The 19099-nt window shown below is 46.2% G+C and overlaps 1 protein-coding gene across 1 annotated transcript in view; it reads left to right on the forward strand.

Moving 5' to 3' along the window:
• The window catches only part of LOC125448682 (protein phosphatase inhibitor 2-like), a 100598-nt gene that overhangs the window by 27432 nt on the left and 54067 nt on the right, over positions 1 to 19099 (forward strand). The window contains exons 8-10 of the mRNA XM_048524111.2: positions 774 to 842; positions 10642 to 10739; positions 16011 to 16127. Coding sequence (XP_048380068.1) covers positions 774 to 842; positions 10642 to 10739; positions 16011 to 16127 — 284 coding nt within the window. The remainder of the gene's footprint in view (positions 1 to 773; positions 843 to 10641; positions 10740 to 16010; positions 16128 to 19099) is intronic.

Below are 19099 nucleotides of genomic sequence, written 5' to 3' on the forward strand. Positions count from 1 at the left end.
GGGAAAAAAAGACCTTGACTATTCACATATGCCCCTCATGATTTTATAAACCTCTATAGGGTCATTCCTCAGCCTCCGATGTTCTGGGGAAAATAGCCCCGGCCTGTTCAACCCTTCACTGTAGCTCAAACCCTTCAGTCCTGGTGACACCCTTGTAAATCTTTTCTGAACCCTTTCAAGCTTAACAACATTCTTCCTATAGCAGGGAGACCAGGATTGAATGCAGTATTCCGAAAGTGGCCTAACCAATGTCCTGTACAGCCACAACATGACCTCCCAATTCCCATACTCCATGCACTGACCAATAAAGGCAAGCGTGCCAAATGCTCTCTGCATTATCCTGTCTACCTGTGACTCCACTTTCAAGGAACTATGAACCTGCACTCCAAGGTCTCTATGCTCAGCAACACTCCCCAGGACCTTACCAGTAAGAATATATGACTGATTTGGCATTTCTCAATGACCTTCTGAAGTTCACCAATCTCCCGAACAGTTTGTATTGTTCCACAACACTGTAGGGTGAGATCTCAGAAATACATGCGATATCAGTATTAACAAGGTGTGGAGCTGGATGAACACAGCAGGCCAAGCAGCGTCAGAGGAGCAGGAGAGCTGACATTTCGGGCCTAGACCCTTCTTCAGAAAGAAAATGATATCAGTTATATAAAAAGATATCAGTTTCGGGATTTGTTCAGAATGTGCGCAAATGTTTCAAGTGTCTTGCATACACAAATGCTAACGTGTTTCACTTCCCCCCCTTCCCCTCTGGTCAGATACGATATCGATGCTGAAGCGGGGAGCAGCTCCAATCCTGCTTTTTCCATGGAGGAGCTAGCAGCAAGGTGGGGTAGCCGACATTTCTATGCTGAAATTATTCCCTGCTAGTGGCCAGATTGATGAGATGGTGTGTTAAAGCGTGGAGCCTGGGAGGGAGGGCGTGCTGGGTGGGTGGCAGGGCTTGGACTGCGGTTCTTTGGGGTTGGGATGAGGGGAAGGAAAGTGACATATGATGCGGATCCTCTCCCTCGCTGTTCCTTTGAAACTCATAATACCAGCCAGACCCGGTGTGAACCCACAGAAGAGCCCTGGATAATTCCCTCTCACCCTCTTCCACTTCTGCTCATCTCCACCCAGGATGATGGTGAGACTTCAGAGATTGCTTGCAAATAATATAACCACCCTGTCCTTTTAGTAGAATATGACTTAAAAGCAGCAGAAGGCAGTTCAAACTCCCAGCTGATCTTATAACTGTACTCCACTGCCTGCTACAGATGACCTTTCACCCCCATGCTGAACAAGAATCTGTTTGACTTCTGCCCAAAATATGTCAAAGACTTTGCTTCCATCTCCTTTGCAAGAATGAATTGCAAAGGCTCATGACCCATTTCTTCTCTAATTTGTCTTAAGTGGACAGCCCTGGTTCTAGATTCTCCTTAAAGAGGAGACACCGTTTCCACATCTACTCGATCAATCTTACAGATTTCAACCAACCTGTTTTTTCCTCTCCAGAAGTCCAGGGGGTACAAGCCCACCCAGCCTGCCTGACCTTTTCTCATTGCACAGCACACCCATTCCAGGGATTCGTCTGGTAAACTTTCTCCAAATTGTCTCCGATCCTTCCTGAAAGAAGGTTATAACCTTGGGATCACTGCCTGTGCCACATGCTAGTCAGGCCAGGAAAGGGAAGGTAATGCATTTGAATGTGTGGCTAAAGAGTTGGTGTAGGAGGGAGGTATTCAGATATCTGGATCATTGGGATCTGTTACAGGGCAGGCGGACTTTATAAGGCTGCACCTAAGTCCAAAGACGTGCAGGTTAGGGTGGATTGGCCATGCTAAATTGCCCAGAGTGTTCAGGATTGTGCAGGCCCAGGTGAATTAGCCATGGGATTGCTGGGTTACAGGGATAAGGTAGGGGTACGTCTCTCCAGAGGATCAGTGTGGACTCAACAGGCCAAGTCGCCTGTTTACACACTGTAGGGATTCTATGATCTCTGATCTAAATTGGATAGGCACCAATATCCTCGCGGGGAGGCTTGCCAGTGTCACGTGGGAGGGTTTAAACTAGGGGGCTGGGAACCAGAGGAGGAAGTCAGTGTGAAGAGAAGAGAGGGGCTAAATCAAAGAAGTCTAATAAAAAGAACAGGCAGGGTCAAATTAATGAACATGGCAGACCTAGTGGTATGAAGTGTATTCATTTTAATGCAAGGACTACAACAGATAAGGCAGAGAAGCTTAGAGCCTGGATTGGTACATGGCATTAAATTATGGTAGACATTACAGAAACCTGGTTGCGTAAAGGACAGGGCTTAATGTTCCAGGAGTCAGGTGAGATAGAGAGGGATGTTAAAGAGGTGGGGGAGTTGCATTACTGTTTAAGGAGAATCTCACAGCTACGACTTAGAGAGAAGGGCTGGTAGGGCTCATCCAGCCGGGCAATATCCGTACGCCTTGGAAATAAGAAGGATGCAATCACTATGATGGGTTTAAAATGTAGGCCTCCCTATAGGCAACAGGAAATAGCAGAACAGATATGTAAGCAGGTCATGGAAGGATGTTAAGCACCACGGTTGTGATAGCGGGTGATTTTAATTTTTCCAATGTTTACTGAATGCCAGGGTTTAGATGGTGCAGAATGCATTCAGTGCATCCAGGAGGGATCCTTAAAACGATATGTAGACCAGGTAAGGGACTGTACAAGGGACCTTGTGTTGGGGAATGAGCCTTCCCAGGTGTTTGAAATTTCAGTTGAGGAGTATTTTAGGAACAGTGATCAGTGATCTAAACTGGGGGGAAGGTTAAATACAACAGTCTTAGACCTCAACTGGAAAAATTGGACTGGGGGCAGATTTTTGAAGGTGAGTCCATTTTGACACATGGGAGACTTTTAAATACCAGTTGACCCCAGAGTTCAGGACCAGCATGTTCCAGTGAGAATGAAAGATAAGGATTTGGGAAACTGGGTGATGAGAAATGTTGGAAGTGCAGCCACAAAGATAAAGGAAGCAAATGTAAGGTTTAGGAAACAGAAATAAAATAAGGCCGTTGAGGAGTATAGAGGAAGCAGAGAAAAAACTTAAACAAGAGGGAAATGCTGAAGGTCTTAGAAAACGTAACGGTGGATAAATCTCCAGGGCTGATAAAGTGTATCCCGGGATGTCGTGGGAAGTGAAGTTAGAAATTGCAGGGCCCCCTAGCGGACATATTTGTATCATTTATAACCACAAGCCAGGTGCCATTGGACTGGAAGGTGGTTGATGTTGTGCCATTATTTAAAAAGGTATGTAAGTCTGGGAATGATAGACCTGTGAGCCTGATATTAGTGGTCGGTAAGTTGTTGGAGGTGATTCTGAAAGATAGGATTTGCAGGCATTTGGAGAGGCAAGGACTCATTATCTCATAAACTTGATTGAGTTTTTCTTTGGGCAAGTAACCAAAAAGATTGTGGAAGGCAAGGGAGTAGATATTGTTGAGATTAGATTAGCTTCCCTACAGTGTAGAAACAGGCCCTTTGGCCCAACAAGTCCATACTGCCCCTTGAAGCATCCCACCCAGACCCATCCCCCTATAACCCCTGAACACTATGGGCAATTTAGCACGGCTGACCCACTTAGCCTGCACATCTTTGCACTGTGGGAGGAAACCCGCGCAGACACGGGGAGAATGTGCAAACTCCACACAGACAGTTGCCGGAGGCGGGAATCGAACCTGGGTCCCTGGCACTGTGAGGCTGCAGTGCTAACCACTGAGCCACCGTGCCGCCCCTACATGGACATTAGTAACCTTTGACAAGGTTCTGCATGATAGATTAAATAGCAAAGTTGGGTCACATGGGATTCAGGTTTAGTTTGCCAATTGGATATATAATTGACTTGACAGTAGAAGACAGAAGATGGTGGTGGAAGGTTGCTTTTTGGACTGAAGGCCTGTTACCAGCAGAGTTCCACAGAGATTGGTACTGGGTTCAGTTTTGTTTGTCATTTATATAAACAACTTGAATGAGAATGCAGGAGACATGGTTAGTAATTTCGCTGATGACAGCAAAATTGGGGGTATAGTGGACAGTGAAGATGGTTATCTGGGATTACAAAGGAATCATGATCAATTGGGTCAATGGGCTGAGGAGTGGCAGATGGAGTTTAATTTGGATAAATGTGAGATATTACATAAACAAGGGCAGGACCTATACAGTTACTGGTAGGGACATGGGTAGTCTTGTAGAAGACAGAGAGACCTAGGTAAAAACCAAAAGAACTGCAGATGCTGTAAATCAAGAATGAAAACAAAGTAACTGGAAAGGCTCAGCAGGTCTGGCAGCATCTATGAAGGAGTAAACAGAGTTAACGTTTTGGGTCTGGTGACCCTTCCTCAGAAATGTTCTGAGGAAGAGAGACCTCAGAGAGCAGGTACATAATTCCTTGAAATTTGTGTCACATATAGATGGGTTGGTTAAGAAAGTGTTTAGCATGCTTACTTTCATTGCTGTGACCTTTGAGTACAAGAGTTGACGTTTTACAGAACGTTGGTGAGGCCTGTTCTGGTGTACTATGTGCAGTTCTGGTTGCCCTACTACAGGAAGGATATTATTAGATTGGAGATGGTTCAGAAAAGTTTACCAGGATGTTGCCAGGAACGAAGTGTTTGAGTTATAATGAAGGACTGGATAGGCTGGGACCTTTTCACTGGAGGGTGACCTTATGGAGGTATATGAAATCATGAAGGACATAGATAAGGTGAAGAGCAAAGGCCTTTTCCCTGGGGTAGGGGATTTCAAAGCTAGGGACGTATATTTAAGATGAGAGGAGAAATTTTGCAAAGCACATGAGGGGCAGTTTTTGTTTTACGCAGGGAGTGGCTCGTATGTGAAATGAACTTGCTGAGGAAGAGTTTGGCACAGGTACAATTAGAACATTTGAAAGACATTTGGATTATTACACGAATAGGAAACATTTGGAGTCATACAGCATGGAAATAGGCCGTTTGATCCAACCGGTCCATTAGTTGAACCGAAGAGTCTGTTTCCATGCTGTATGATTGTATGACTCTAGGAAATTAGGAGGGCTAGAAGAAACCATGAAATGTCCAACTGTGTCCAATTTTGGGCCCCACACCTCAGGAAGGACGTACTGGCACTGGAGAGTGTCCAGCGAAGATTCACACAGATGATCCCTGGAATGGTAGGTTTAACGTACGATGAACGGCTGAGGATCCTGGGATTGTATTCATTAGAGTTTAGAAGGTTGAGGGAGGATCTAACTTACAAGATAATGTATAGCTTAGAAAGGGTGGACACTGGGAAGTTGTTTCCGTTAGGCGGGGAGACTAGGACGTGTGGGGACAGCCTTAGAATTAGAGGGGGTATATTTAAATCGGAAATGAGGAGACATTTCTTCAGCCAGAGAGTGGTGGGCCTATAGAATTCATTGCCACGGAGCGCAGTGGAGGCTGAGACATTAAATGTCTTCAAGGCAGAGATCGATAAATTCTTGACCTCACAATGAATTTTAAGGGCTACGGGGAGAGTGCAGGGAAGTGGAGTTGAAATGCCCATCAGCCGTGATTAAATGGCGGAGTGGACTCGATGGGCCGAATGGCCTTATTTCCACTCCTATGTCTTATGGTCTTATGGTCCTTAGCAAGTAGAATGAAGGAGAATCCCAGGGTAGTTTATATGTATATTAGGAGGAAGAGGATAACTAGGGAAAGGTAGGTCCAGTCAAAGACAAGGTGAGGAATTTATCTGTGGAAGCAAAGGAATTGAGTGAGGTCCTTAATGAGTACTTCACATTATTACTCACCAAGGAGAAGGACATTGAAGATGGTAAGCTTAGAGATAGTAGGAACTGCAGATGCTGGAGAATCTGAGATAACAAGGTGTGGAGCTGGATGAACACAGTAGGCCAAGCAGCATCAGAGGAGCAGGAATTTTGTCCACTAAAGCTGAGTAGAATTGTGAGTTCAGTTTGTGGTTTGTTGATACTCTAAGGCATGTTGGTATCAAGAAGAAGGTGGTTTTGAGTGTCTTGAAAAAAATTAAAGTAGGTCAGTCCCCAGGGCCTGATGAGATTTATCGCAGGATACTGAAAGATTCAAGGGGGGAGATTATTGAGGCCTTGACAGGTATCTTTGTATCCTCTTTAGTCACAGGCAAGGTCCCAGAGGATTGGAGAATAGCCAAAGTTATTCCTTTGTTCGAGAAGGGCAACAGAGATAATCCAGGAAATGATTGGCCAGTGATCTTTACATCAGTGGTAGGGAAACTTTGGAGAAGATTCTCAGAGACAGGATTTACTTGCACTTGGACAAGAATGTAATTATTTGGGACAGTCAGCATGGCTTTATGCAGGGAAGGTCTTGACTCTCAAACTTGATTTTTTTGAGGAAATGACAAAGATGTTGATGGACGTAGGGCAGTATGGACTTTACCAAATCATGGTAGCCCAGTCTGGAAGACCAAACTGCATGAAATGCATGGTGAGTTGGAAAGTTGGATACAAAATTGGCTTGGTCACAAAAGGTAGAGGGTAGTTGTGGAGGGTCGTTTTTCTGACTGGAGATCTGTGACCAGTGATTTTCCACATGGATTAGTGCTGGGACTCTGTGGCTTGTAATATATAAGGGGCAGCACGGTGGCTCAGTGGTTAGCACTGCAGCCTCACAGTACCAGGGACCCAGGTTCGATTCCACCCTCAGGCAGCTGTCTGTATGGACTTTGCACGTTCTCCCCGTGTCTGTGTGGGTTTCCTCTAGGTGATCAGGTTTCCTCCCACAGTCCAAAGCTGTGCAGGCTAGGTGGGTCAGCAGGATTGGAATAGTGTCAGCAATAAGGAGATGTTGGATAGTTTTGACTAGAACATTTGAGGCTGAGATTGGGATAGGGCAAGAGATGGAAGTATTAAATTCTGAGGAGCACAGAGGGTTGGATAGTTGGAGTCTCTGTCCCAGGTTGGGAATGTCTAATACCAGGGAGCATAGGTTTAAAGTTGGGGGGGAAGGTTTAAAGGAGATGTGTGAGGAATTTTTTTTAGAGAGGGTAGTAGGTGCCTGGAATCTGCTGCCAGAGTTAGGTGGTAGAAGGAGATATGACAGTAAAGCACATGAACAGGCTGAGAATAGAGGGATTTATGGACCATGTGCAGGCAGATGTGATTAATTTAGAATAGGATCACGGTCAGTACAGCCATGATGGGCCAAAAGGCCTGTTCCTGTGCTGTGCTGTTTTCGAAGGTGAACAGTACTGAACACATGACTCCTGGCGTAATCTCACCAGTACCCTGTAATACTGAAGTATAACCTCTCTACTTTTGTATTCCATTCCCCTTGTAATAAATGGACAAAATTCTGTTATCTTTCCTGGATACTTGCTGTGCCTGCATCATAACCTTTTGTGCTGCATGAATGAGAAAATCACCTCAGAGCTCCCAAATCCCTCTCCATTTAAGTAATGGCTTTTAATTATTCTTCCTGCTGAAATGGACAGTTTCACATTTTCCCACTCTGTACGCCATCTGCGCTGTCCTTGTTTGACCACATAACTGATTTGTCCGAGGAAGGGTCGCTCGACCCAAAACATTAACTTGGATTTCTCTCCACAGATGCTGCTAGACCTGCTGAGCTTTTCTAGCAATTTCTAATTTTGTTTCTGATTTACAGCATCTGCAGTTCTTTCGGTTTTATTTGGCAACTATACCTGTTGTTCCTTCTTCCAGGCCTTTTTGTGTAAATTGTAAATACTTGAGACCTCCCGGTACCAATCCCTGTGGAAATTATCTCATTACATTTTGCGACCGAAAATAGATCCACTTATGCTTCCTCTTTGTTTTCTGCCAGCTAGCCAATTTTCTCTCTGTGCTAACATGTTACCCCTTTCATTTTCCATAATAACCTTGCTCGGCATGGTGGCTCAGTGGTTAGCACTGCAGCCTCACAGCACCAGGGACCTGGGTTCAATTCCAGCCTCGGGGTGACTGTCTGTGTGGAGTTTGCACATTCTCCCCGTGTCTGCGTGGGTTTCATCCCACAGTCCAAAGATGTGCAGGCTAGGTGGATTGGCCATGCTAAATTGCCCGCAGTGTTCAGGGGTGTGTGGGTTACAGGGGGATGGGTCTGGGTGGGATGCTTCGAGGGGTGGTGTGGACTTGTTGGGCTAAAGGACCTGTTTCCACACTGTAGGGAATCTAATATGGAACCTTATCAAAATCCAGGTATGATGTGTCTACCAGGTCCCGTCTACCCACATAGCATTTTACTTTTTCAAAGAACTCCAATAGATTGGTCAAACATGATTATTCTTTCACAAAACCCCATGTTGACTCTGCCTATCCATCCCAAGCTTCCCCAAAAGCCCTGCTGTAGCATTTTCAATAACATGTACTCATTTCTTTCCCGTGCACTATGTTAAACTGACTGACCTGCTTTTTCCTGCGGTCTGGACTCGCTTTTAAATCATGGCGTCAAACTTGCTACTTTCCAGTTGAACAGAGGTTTAGGAATGTAGGAACAGGCTGTTCAGCCCATCTAACAAGCCCAACCATTTAATACAATCATGGGCTCAGTGAACACTTTTACCCAGCCAACCCCTATAAATTCTGTACCCTGCTGGAAATCTCTGAGTCTTAACTTTGAACATACTGAAAGGCTGAGCCTCCATAGCACTCTGTGGGAGTGAAATCAAAATCACAATTAAAAATATCTCACCTCGGACCAAAGGCATGCCCCTTATTTTTAAATCATGCCTCTGATGTTAGGCTGTACAGCCAGGGAATACATCTTACCTGGATCTTTAGTACTTTGCACGTTTAAATGAGATCACTCTTCATTTTTTCAAAGTAGAGAATATAGGACCAGTTTGCTCAATCTCTCTTCATCCCAGAAACAAGTCTGGTGAACTTTTGTTTCACTCCTTCTATGGCAATAATACCTTCCTCAAAATAACGAGACCAAAACTGCGCACACTACTCCAGCTATGGTCTAACCAAACCCTTATACAACTGAGAGATAGTAGGAACTGCCGATGCTGGAGTCTGGGATAACAAAGGTGTGTGCCTGGATGAACACAGCAGACCAGGCAGCATCAGAGGAGCAGGAAAGCTGACGTTTCAGGTCTGGACCCTTCTGGACCTTGCTATCTTATACAACTGAAGCTAGACTTCACTGCTCCTGTGCTCAAACCTCTTGAAATAAAGTTGCCTTCACAGGAGTTTGTTGCACATGCATTTTAGCCCTCAGTGATTTATCAATGAGGGTGTCTCAAGCTCTCACTCCATGATTGGAGGGAATTTTGGAAAATTAAAAGCAATGCCTCACCTATTCTCGTCATTGTTTCTTTGAAGAGCTTGTGATGTAGTCGATCAGGACTGAAGGGCTTTTCGGAAACAGCTCCAACAATTTACCCAGTACCACTCTCCTGGTGCTTGTAATTTACTTGAGTTCTTGGCCCTTCCCTTTCCTAGTTTACAGATATTTCTGAGATATTATTTTTAACCTCTACAGTGAAGACCACTGCAAAATACCTATCCAATTCATCTGCCCTCCCCTTATTTTCCATTATTAATGCCCTGACTCAATTCCTTGAATAAGTGCTCACTTTATCAACTTTTTAAAATATATGTAGAAACCTTTGCTCTCGGTTCACATTTCTAGCTAGCTTTAAGTCATCAATTAATTTATCTTTTTTTTTTGCTTTTTCTTTATCTTCTTTCGACCTTTCTCACCTACACCTATCTGTGCCCAATTGTATGCTTTATCCAAAACTTTGATGCGATCTGAAATTTCTTTTAAAAACCAAAAGAACTGCAGATGCTGTAAATCAGGAACAAAAACAAAGTTGCTGGAAAAGCTCAGCCAGCCTGGCAGCTGGGGTCACCCGAAACGTTAACTGTTTTCTCCTTCACAGGTGCTTCCAGACCTGCTTGTTAATTTGTTTTTTTTTGTTCGCCACAAATGATGGGTCCTCCCCTTTGAAAATTTCTTTCACATTGGGATGTATCTAAACTGTGCATTCTGAAATATCTTCTTACATGTCTGCTGCTGTAAATTTATTGACCTATCTCTTAACCTCATTTGCTTCCTCTAGACAGCTTTGGTTTTGGACCATCTCTTATCTCCTATTGAATGCAACATCAGTTATATTATGGTCATGGGTTTATCATCAGTCTGAGACAATTAATTAATCTAAGTGCACAACACCAGTCTAGTAGAACCTGCTCTAGCTGGTTTCAGAACATGTTGTTGTAAGAATCCATTCCGAGAACATCCTATGAACTCCTAAGCTAGGCTATCTTTACCGAACTGATCCTGCCAGTCTCTGAATTAACATTGTTGTCAAAGCCGCCCATTTCCCCATTCATTCCTCCTCAACAAGGACCATTCACTCAATCTCAAGGCTCCTGAGGATGAGGGGTGGGGGGGGTGGGGGACTAGGTGGATGGATGGAGTGGGAATGGGGGCATGAGGGTTAAGGAGGTGTGAGGTCAGGAATACAAAAGATTGGGGACGGGGAGTGGGGTTGGGTTCCTGATTCAACTCTGCGGTATCGACCAGGGACTGATCTCTTCGGGCTTACTGCTTTCTGGAAGCTAGGAAGGGTTTAAATGGAGGCTGGCTCATATTGTTTGCATGTAATTGTCTGTGCCTGGTTTAGGATGAGCAATCTGAATAAAACCAGAAAAGGCAAAAAACAGACAGCAAAGGTTAAAGCACAAGATTCTGATGAGGAAGATATTCCACTCGTTGACCGAGGTGAGTCTAGCAGTTGGAGGCTTTCAGCCCCATGAGCCTATTCCTTCATTCAATTAGATGATGGCTGATCTGTGTCTCAACTTTATTTACCAACTCTCAATCCGCTCACCCAGGTTGGAGTCAGGGCACTTGTAACAATTGATTGATAGCTGGCTTTGAAAGAGTTTTGTTTCCATTCCTGGCACCGAGAGTGTTGGCAGTTAACTGCCACTCATAATTACTGGCCTCAGTCTCCAAGGCAAAGCCTGTACCAGAACCCTGTTGCCACCCAGTCAGCACTGACTTCGCATACACTGTAAATGTTCATCTTACCCCTTGAGCTTGTTTTTATTTATCCTTTGAGTAGTGTGGCTACTGATGGCCGCCCAGCATTAATGTGCATCCCAGGTTGCCCTTGACAAGGTGGTAGTGATCTGCCTAATCTTGCAAACTTCCCTGATGAGCACGAGATGAAAATCTATGACAGCATTAATCAGCAATACACAAGTTCATTGTGACAAAACAAGTGTTAGATTTAACCCTTGTTAAGCCCAAAATCTTCTCATCCTGACAGACTGTGCAAGATTAATTTATGCAAAAGCAAAATCTTGCAGATGCTAGAGATCTGAAACAAAAAACAAAGATTGCTGGAGAAACTCAGCAGGTCTGCAGCATCTGTGGAGAGGGAGAGAGAGAGAGGGAGAAACAGAGTTCACATGGAATTGATGTTACTTCCCCTTTGTCATTTTCCCTGTCCTTCCTTCCACCCTATCAGACATCTTATTCAGGTCACCAATCTCTCTCCCCCTCCCCAGGCTTCAAACGCATGTTTGCTAAAAACACAACTCCAGTTAAGAACCTGCACCACTTTCGATGAAAGGTTAAAATTCAAACTCATGGGCAAAATCGTAGCCAAATGAAAAAGGTTTAGATTGGGTGGGAGAGATAGTAGGAACTGCCGATGCTGGAGAATCTGAGATAACAAGAGCTGGATGAACACAGCAGGCCAAGCAGCATCAAAGGAGCAGGAAAGCTGACAGTTCGGGTCTAGACCCTTCTTCAGCGATGGGGGAGGGGAAGGGGATTCTGAAATAAATAGGGAGAGAGGGGGATGCGGATGGAGATGGATAAAGAAGAAGATAGGTGGAGAGGAGACAGACGGGTCACAGAGGCAGGGATGGAGCCAGTCAAGGTAAGTGTAGGTGGGGAGGTAGGGAGGGGATAGGTCAGTCCAGGGAGGACGGACAGGTCAAGGGGGCGTGATGAGATTAGTAGGTAGGAGATGGGAGTGGAGCTTGAGGTGGGAGGAAGAACAGGTTAGGCAGGTGGGGACGAGCTGGGCTGGTTTTGGGATGCCATCGGGAGAGGGAAGATTTTGAACCCTGTTATCCCTCCGACCTATCCCCTCCTCCCACCTCAAGCCCCAACCCATCTCCTCCCTACCAGCCTCATCCCGACTTCTTGACCTGTCCTCCCTGGACTGACCCATCTCGAACCTACCTCCCCACCTACACTCACCTCTACAGACTCCATCCCCGCCTCTTTGACCTGTCTGTCTCCTCTCCACCTATCTTCTCCTCTATCCATCTTCCATCTGCCTCCCCCTATCTAGCTAGATTGGGTGGCAGTTCTGTTTCCAAACAGAACAAGGGAATTGGTCAAAGGCCGCTAGTGGTGTGGCGGTAGTGATCCTACCTCTAAGCTAGGAGGCCCGAATCCAAGTCACACCTGCTCTGGAGGAGCTTCATAACATCTTTGATGAGATCGATTAGAAAATACAAATGGAAGTGGTTATAGTATAAAATACGGTAACGAGGTTGCAGGGTCATTAGCAGAGTTTGAACTTGCATTGTCGGTCCTGCTGACTGGGTGCTGATAATCCACAGGCAAAGATTTATTGGGTTCAGGATGTAAGCACCTTCCAGATCTGACTGCTTTACCCGCTAGTCAGCAGGAAGCAGGAGTCTACTCGCCTCCATATCTGTTGATTTGTATTCCATGGTTCAATACAATCTCCAGCCTGCTGTCTATCATCTTTCTCAACGTCACTCACTGAGGAAGACCGGCTCTTTTTACATATCTGGGAATGCTCTTACCCACAACTGAACAGCCTTTATCCCATCACCAAACCACACCCCCCCCCACCGACCCCGTGTAGTTTTCATCTATGAACCACCAGCACTAAATCATCTGTGTTTCCAGTTAATCAAATTACATGTAATACCTGGCAAGGGTAATGCAGCCCATCAAAGGTGGGGACACAGATAATATTAAGGACATTCCAAGGAGACTCGACCAGCACATTAAGAGCCCTTAAAGATCAAAGAGGTTATCTTCCATGGAATCAAAGAATTCCTACAGTGTGGAAACAGGCCATTCGGTCCAACAAGCCCACACCACCCCTCCCTCCCACCCAGACCAATCCCCTAACCCTTCATTTCCAAATTCCAATCCACCTAACTTACACACCCCTTGACACTAAGGGACAATTTCCCATGGCCAATCTGCCTAACCTGCACACCTTTGGGCTGTGGGAGGAAACCGGAGCACCCGGAGGAAGCCTGCACAGACACGGGGAGAATGTGTAAACTCCACACAGACAGTTGCCCAAGGGTGGGATCGAACCCGGGTCCCTGGCACTGTGAGGCAGCAGTGCTAACCACTGAGCCACCGTGCTACCCTTTGTGTTGCACCTCAGGAGATGGGAGAGCTATCAAGTGAATATTACACGTCTGCTTTAACTGTGCAGAAAGACGAGACAATTCAGGGAAATAAATATTGACATTTTGAAAACCGCTCACATGATATTAGAAGAAGTACTAGAAAATGTACGTGTGGATAAATCTGTGGGATGTGATCTCATGTATTCTAGGACTTTATGGGAAGTTAGGGAGAAAATTGCAAGGCATCTTGCAGAAATACTTGTATCATCTGTAACTGCAGGTGAGGTACCAGTTGTGCTTTCATTTAGAAAGGGACGTAAGGAGAAGCCTGGGAACTGCTGACCTGTGAGTCTGACTTCGGAGGTGGGTAAGTTATTGGAAGTGATTCTGAAAGATAGGATTTATATGTACTTGGAGAGGCAAGGAATGAATAGGATTAGTTAGCATGGTTTTGTGCGAGGGGAGATTGTGTCTCACAACCTTGATTAGGTTTTTTTGAGAAAGTAGCCAAGCAGCTTGACGAGGGCAGAGTGGTAGACATTGTTTACTTGGACTTTAGTAAAACCTTTGACGAAGTTCCACATGGCAGACTAATTAGTAAAGTTAGATCATATGGGATTTAGGGTGAGCTTGCCAATTGGATTCAAAATTGGCTTAATGACAGGAAACAGAGAGTGGTGGTGGAGGGTTGGTTTTCGGACTGGGGCTTGTTACCAGTGTTGTTCCCCCGGGCATTGGTGCTGGGTCCACTTTTGTTTGTCATTTATATAAATTATTTAGATGAAAATATAGAAGACTGGTTCATATGTTTGCAGATGGCACCAAAATTGGGTGGTATAGTGGACAGTGAAGAAGGATATCTGAGATTACGAGGAGATCTTGACCAATTGGCTCAATGCGCTGAGGAGTGGCAGATGGTGTTTAATTTGGATAAATGCGAGATATTGCACTTTAGTAAAACAAGCAAGGGCAGGACTTATATAATTACTGGTAGGGTCCTGGGTAGCATTGTAGAACTGAGACCTAGGGATTCAGGTACATAATTCGTTGAAGTTTACATCATGGTGGACAGGGCGATAAGAAGGTGTTTAGCACACTTACTTCATTGCTAAGACCTTTGAGTATAGGAGTTGGGACGTCGGTTGTACAGGATTTTGGTGAGGCCTATTCTGGAGTACCAGTTCTGGTTGCCCTGTTATAGGAAGGATATTATTAAACTGGAGAGGGTTCGGAAAATGTTTACCAGGATGTTGCTGGGAATGGAGGGTTTGAGTTATAAGGAGAAGCTGGATTTGGCTGGGACTTTTTTCACTGGAGCATAGGGAGGTTGAGGGGTGACCTTGTAGAGGATTATAAGATAATGAGGGGGATAGATGGGGTGAATGGCACATGTCTGTTCCACAGGGTGGGGGATTTCAAGATGAGGGCATATACTTAAGATGAGAGGAGAAAGATTTAGAAAAGACATGAAGGCAACTTTATATATGTGTGTGGAGTGAAATTCCAAAGGAAGTGGTGGATGTGAGTTTAAAGATTTTGAATGAATGCATGAATACAAAAATATTTGGAGGGATATGGGCCAAGTGCAGGCAGGTGGGACTACTTTAGTTGGGATTGTGGTCGGCATAGACTGGTTGGACAGAAGGGTCTGTTCCTGAGCTGTATGACTCTCTGAGAGGTAGGGAAAGAGGGATGAGGCGAAATCAAAATGAAGCAATGATAAGGCACTCAGGTCCCTGCAGTGAGGAAAATTAGCCCTTTTTCATGTCTGGAAGTGCTAAGACACTTAACCAAACACATTTTCCCTTCACCGAAATTCACCTGTGGCATTTATCATTCTAAATCACCACCAGTAAAACACCCATGTTTTCTAACTGATTAGTTTACATGCAAAGCCTGGTAAAGACCATCAAAGATGAGGGAGACATCGGGACAGAGGAAGGGACTAAATGAAAATAGCGTTAGATGGGGAGATAAAGCTCGATGTCCACTGCAATTTCCACTTCCCTAAAGGCACCGGGAGACAACCCCCTACTGTGTCTGTCCTGGGAGTCTGACAGTGGAGAGGAAGCTTTATACTCTATCAAATCCCGTTCTGTCCCTGTGTGGGGAGTTTTTGATTGGGACAGTATAAAGAGAACTTTACGCTGAAACTAGCCCCATGCTGTCCCTGTCCTAGGACCAATGGGAAGGACATAAAATGGAGTTTTAGTCTATATCTAACCCCATGCTGTCCCTGTCCTGGGAGTGTTAGATGGGGGGGAGGCGACAGTGTAGAGGAAGCTTTACTCTGTATCTAACCCCGTGCTGTCCCTATCCTGGGAGTGTTTGATGGGGGACAGTGAAGAGGGAGCTTTGCTCTGTATCTAACCCTGTGCTGTCCCTGTCCTGGGAGTTTTTGATAGGGGGGGTGGGGGAACAGTGTAGAGGGAGTTTTACACTGTATCTAACCCCATGCTGTCCCTGTCCCTGGAATAGTTTGGCGAGGAAATTAGAAATCTGCCTGTTACTGATAGTCACTCAGGAAAACTGAAAGCATGCAATAAATTGAAATAGGGCATTAGAGTGTCTGTGTTTCTCCGATTCTGGCTGTGTGTTTTATTCCATATCACACCGTTCCTCTTCACAGAGAAGAGACACCAGTTTGAGATGAAACGGAAGCAGATTTATGATGAAGGGCAAAATATCCAGCGGGCCCGTGAACTTATAGCTCGTGAAGAGGTGGATGACCATGACGATTCCGATTGTGAGTCACTTTGGTCGCTTCTTAATCTCATTACTGATGGCTCTGTGAGATCTCTGTATTCAGAAAGTAAGAGAGGAATGTATATAAAGTGGTGAGTTGGTGGGCCTGTGAGGACCATTGCAAGATGCCTGATGCTCAGAGGGGATTGATCGAGACTAATCAGTCCCCAGATATGTCCCAAGGCGAGAGAGGAACTGAGAGACGCCAGTCGGTGTCCAGATATCTCCCTGAGAAGGAGAGAGAGAGAGGGAGGACACTGAGAGACACCAGTCAGTGTACAGATATCTCCCTGAGAGAGGGAGAGAGTGAGGGAAGGTACTGAGAGATGCCAGTCGGTGTACAGATATCTCCCTGAAAGAGGGAGAGAGTGAGGGAGGGCACTGAGAGATGCCAGTCAGTGTACAAATATCTCCCTGAGAGAGACAGAGAGGAGGGGAACTGAGAGACACCAGTCAGTGTACAGATATCTCCCTGAGAGAGAGAGAGAGAGAGAGAGAGAAAGCTGAGAGACACCAGTCAGTGTACAGGTATTGCCCTGAAGGAGAAAGGACTGAATGACAACAGCAATAAGTGCACAGATATCTCCCCAAGGGACCGGTCACCGAGAAACACCAATAGATAAGAATCTGAATTCTAAGGGATTGAGAGACACTGTCAGTGTACAGATATTTCCCCGAGAGAGGGAAGGGTGAGACTGGGAGACACTGTCAGTGTACGGATATTTCCCCGAGAGAGGGAAGGGTGAGACTGGGAGACACTGTCAGTGTACGGATATTTCCCAGAGAGAGGGAAGGGTGAGACTGGGAGACACTGTCAGTGTACAGATATTTCCCCGAGAGAGGGAAGGGTGAGACTGGGAGACACTGTCAGTGTACGGATATTTCCCCGAAAGAGGGAAGGGTGAGACTGGGAGACACTGTCAGTGTACGGATATTGCCCTGAGAGAGGGAAGGGTGAGACTGGGAGACACTGTCAGTGTACAGATATTTCCCCGAGAGAGGGAAGGGTGAGACTGGGAGACACTGTCAGTGTACGGATATTGCCCTGAGAGAGGGAAGGGTGAGACTGGGAGACACTGTCAGTGTACGGATATTGCCCTGAGAGAGGGAAGGGTGAGACTGGGAGACACTGTCAGTGTACGGATATTTCCCAGAGAGAGGGAAGGGTGAGACTGGGAGACACTGTCAGTGTACGGATATTTCCCCGAGAGAGGGAAGGGTGAGACTGGGAGACACTGTCAGTGTACGGATATTGCCCTGAGAGAGGGAAGGGTGAGACTGGGAGACACTGTCAGTGTACAGATATTTCCCCGAGAGAGGGAAGGGTGAGACTGGGAGGCACTGTCAGTGTACAGATATTTCCCCGAGAGAGGGAAGGGTGAGACTGGGAGACACTGTCAGTGTACAGATATTTCCCCGAGAGAGGGAAGGGTGAGACTGGGAGACACTGTCAGTGTACGGATATTGCCCTGAGAGAGGGAAGGGTGAGACTGGGAGACACTGTCAGTGTACAGATATTTCCCCGAGAGAGGGAAGGGTGAGACTGGGAGACACTGTCAGTGTACGGATATTGCCCTGAGAGAGGGAAGGGTGAGACTGGGAGACACTGTCAGTGTACGGATATTGCCCTGAGAGAGGGAAGGGTGAGACTGGGAGACACTGTCAGTGTACGGATATTTCCCCGAGAGAGGGAAGGGTGAGACTGGGAGACACTGTCAGTGTACAGATATTTCCCCGAGAGAGGGAAGGGTGAGACTGGGAGACACTGTCAGTGTACAGATATTTCCCCGAGAGAGGGAAGGGTGAGACTGGGAGACACTGTCAGTGTACAGATATTTCCCCGAGAGAGGGAAGGGTGAGACTGGGAGACACTGTCAGTGTACGGATATTGCCCTGAGAGAGGGAAGGGTGAGACTGGGAGACACTGTCAGTGTACGGATATTGCCCTGAGAGAGGGAAGGGTGAGACTGGGAGACACTGTCAGTGTACGGATATTGCCCTGAGAGAGGGAAGGGTGAGACTGGGAGACACTGTCAGTGTACGGTTATTGCCCTGAGAGAGGGAAGGGTGAGACTGGGAGACACTGTCAGTGTACAGATATTGCCCTAAGAGAGGGAAGGGTGAGATTGGGAGACACTGTCAGTGTACGGATATTGCCCTAAGAGAGGGAAGGGTGAGACTGGGAGACACTGTCAGTGTACGGATATTGCCCTGAGAGAGGGTAGGGTGAGACTGGGAGACACTGTCAGTGTACGGATATTTCCCAGAGAGAGGGAAGGGTGAGACTGGGAGACACTGTCAGTGTACGGATATTGCCCTGAGAGAGGGAAGGGTGAGACTGGGAGACACTGTCAGTGTACTGATATTGCCCTGAGAGAGGGAAGGGTGAGACTGGGAGACACTGTCAGTGTACAGATATTGCCCTGAGAGAGGGAAGGGTGAGACTGGGAGACACTGTCAGTGTACGGATATTGCCCTGAGAGAGGGAATGGTGAGACTGGGAGGCACTGTCAGTGTACGGATATTGCCCAGAGAGAGGGAAGGGTGAGATTGGGAGACACTGTCAGTGTACAGATATTGCCCTAAGAGAGGGAAGGGTGAGACTGGGAGACACTGTCAGTGTACGGATATTGCCCTGAGAGAGGGAAGGGTGAGACTGGGAGACACTTTCAGTGTACAGATATTGCCCTAAGAGAGGGAAGGGTGAGACTGGGAGACACTGTCAGTGTACAGATATTGCCCTAAGAGAGGGAAGGGTGAGATTGGGAGACACTGTCAGTGTACGGATATTGCCCTGAGAGAGGGAAGGGTGAGACTGGGAGACACTGTCAGTGTACAGATATTGCCCTAAGAGAGGGAAGGGTGAGACTGGGAGAAACCAGTGTGTATACAGATATTGCCCTGAGGAATAGGGAAGTGAGAGACACCAATCAGTCTATAGATATCTCCCGGATGGAGAGAGAGAGAGAGAGA

Source organism: Stegostoma tigrinum, chromosome 45 (genome assembly GCF_030684315.1).
Source record: "Stegostoma tigrinum isolate sSteTig4 chromosome 45, sSteTig4.hap1, whole genome shotgun sequence".
NCBI lineage: Eukaryota > Metazoa > Chordata > Chondrichthyes > Orectolobiformes > Stegostomatidae > Stegostoma > Stegostoma tigrinum.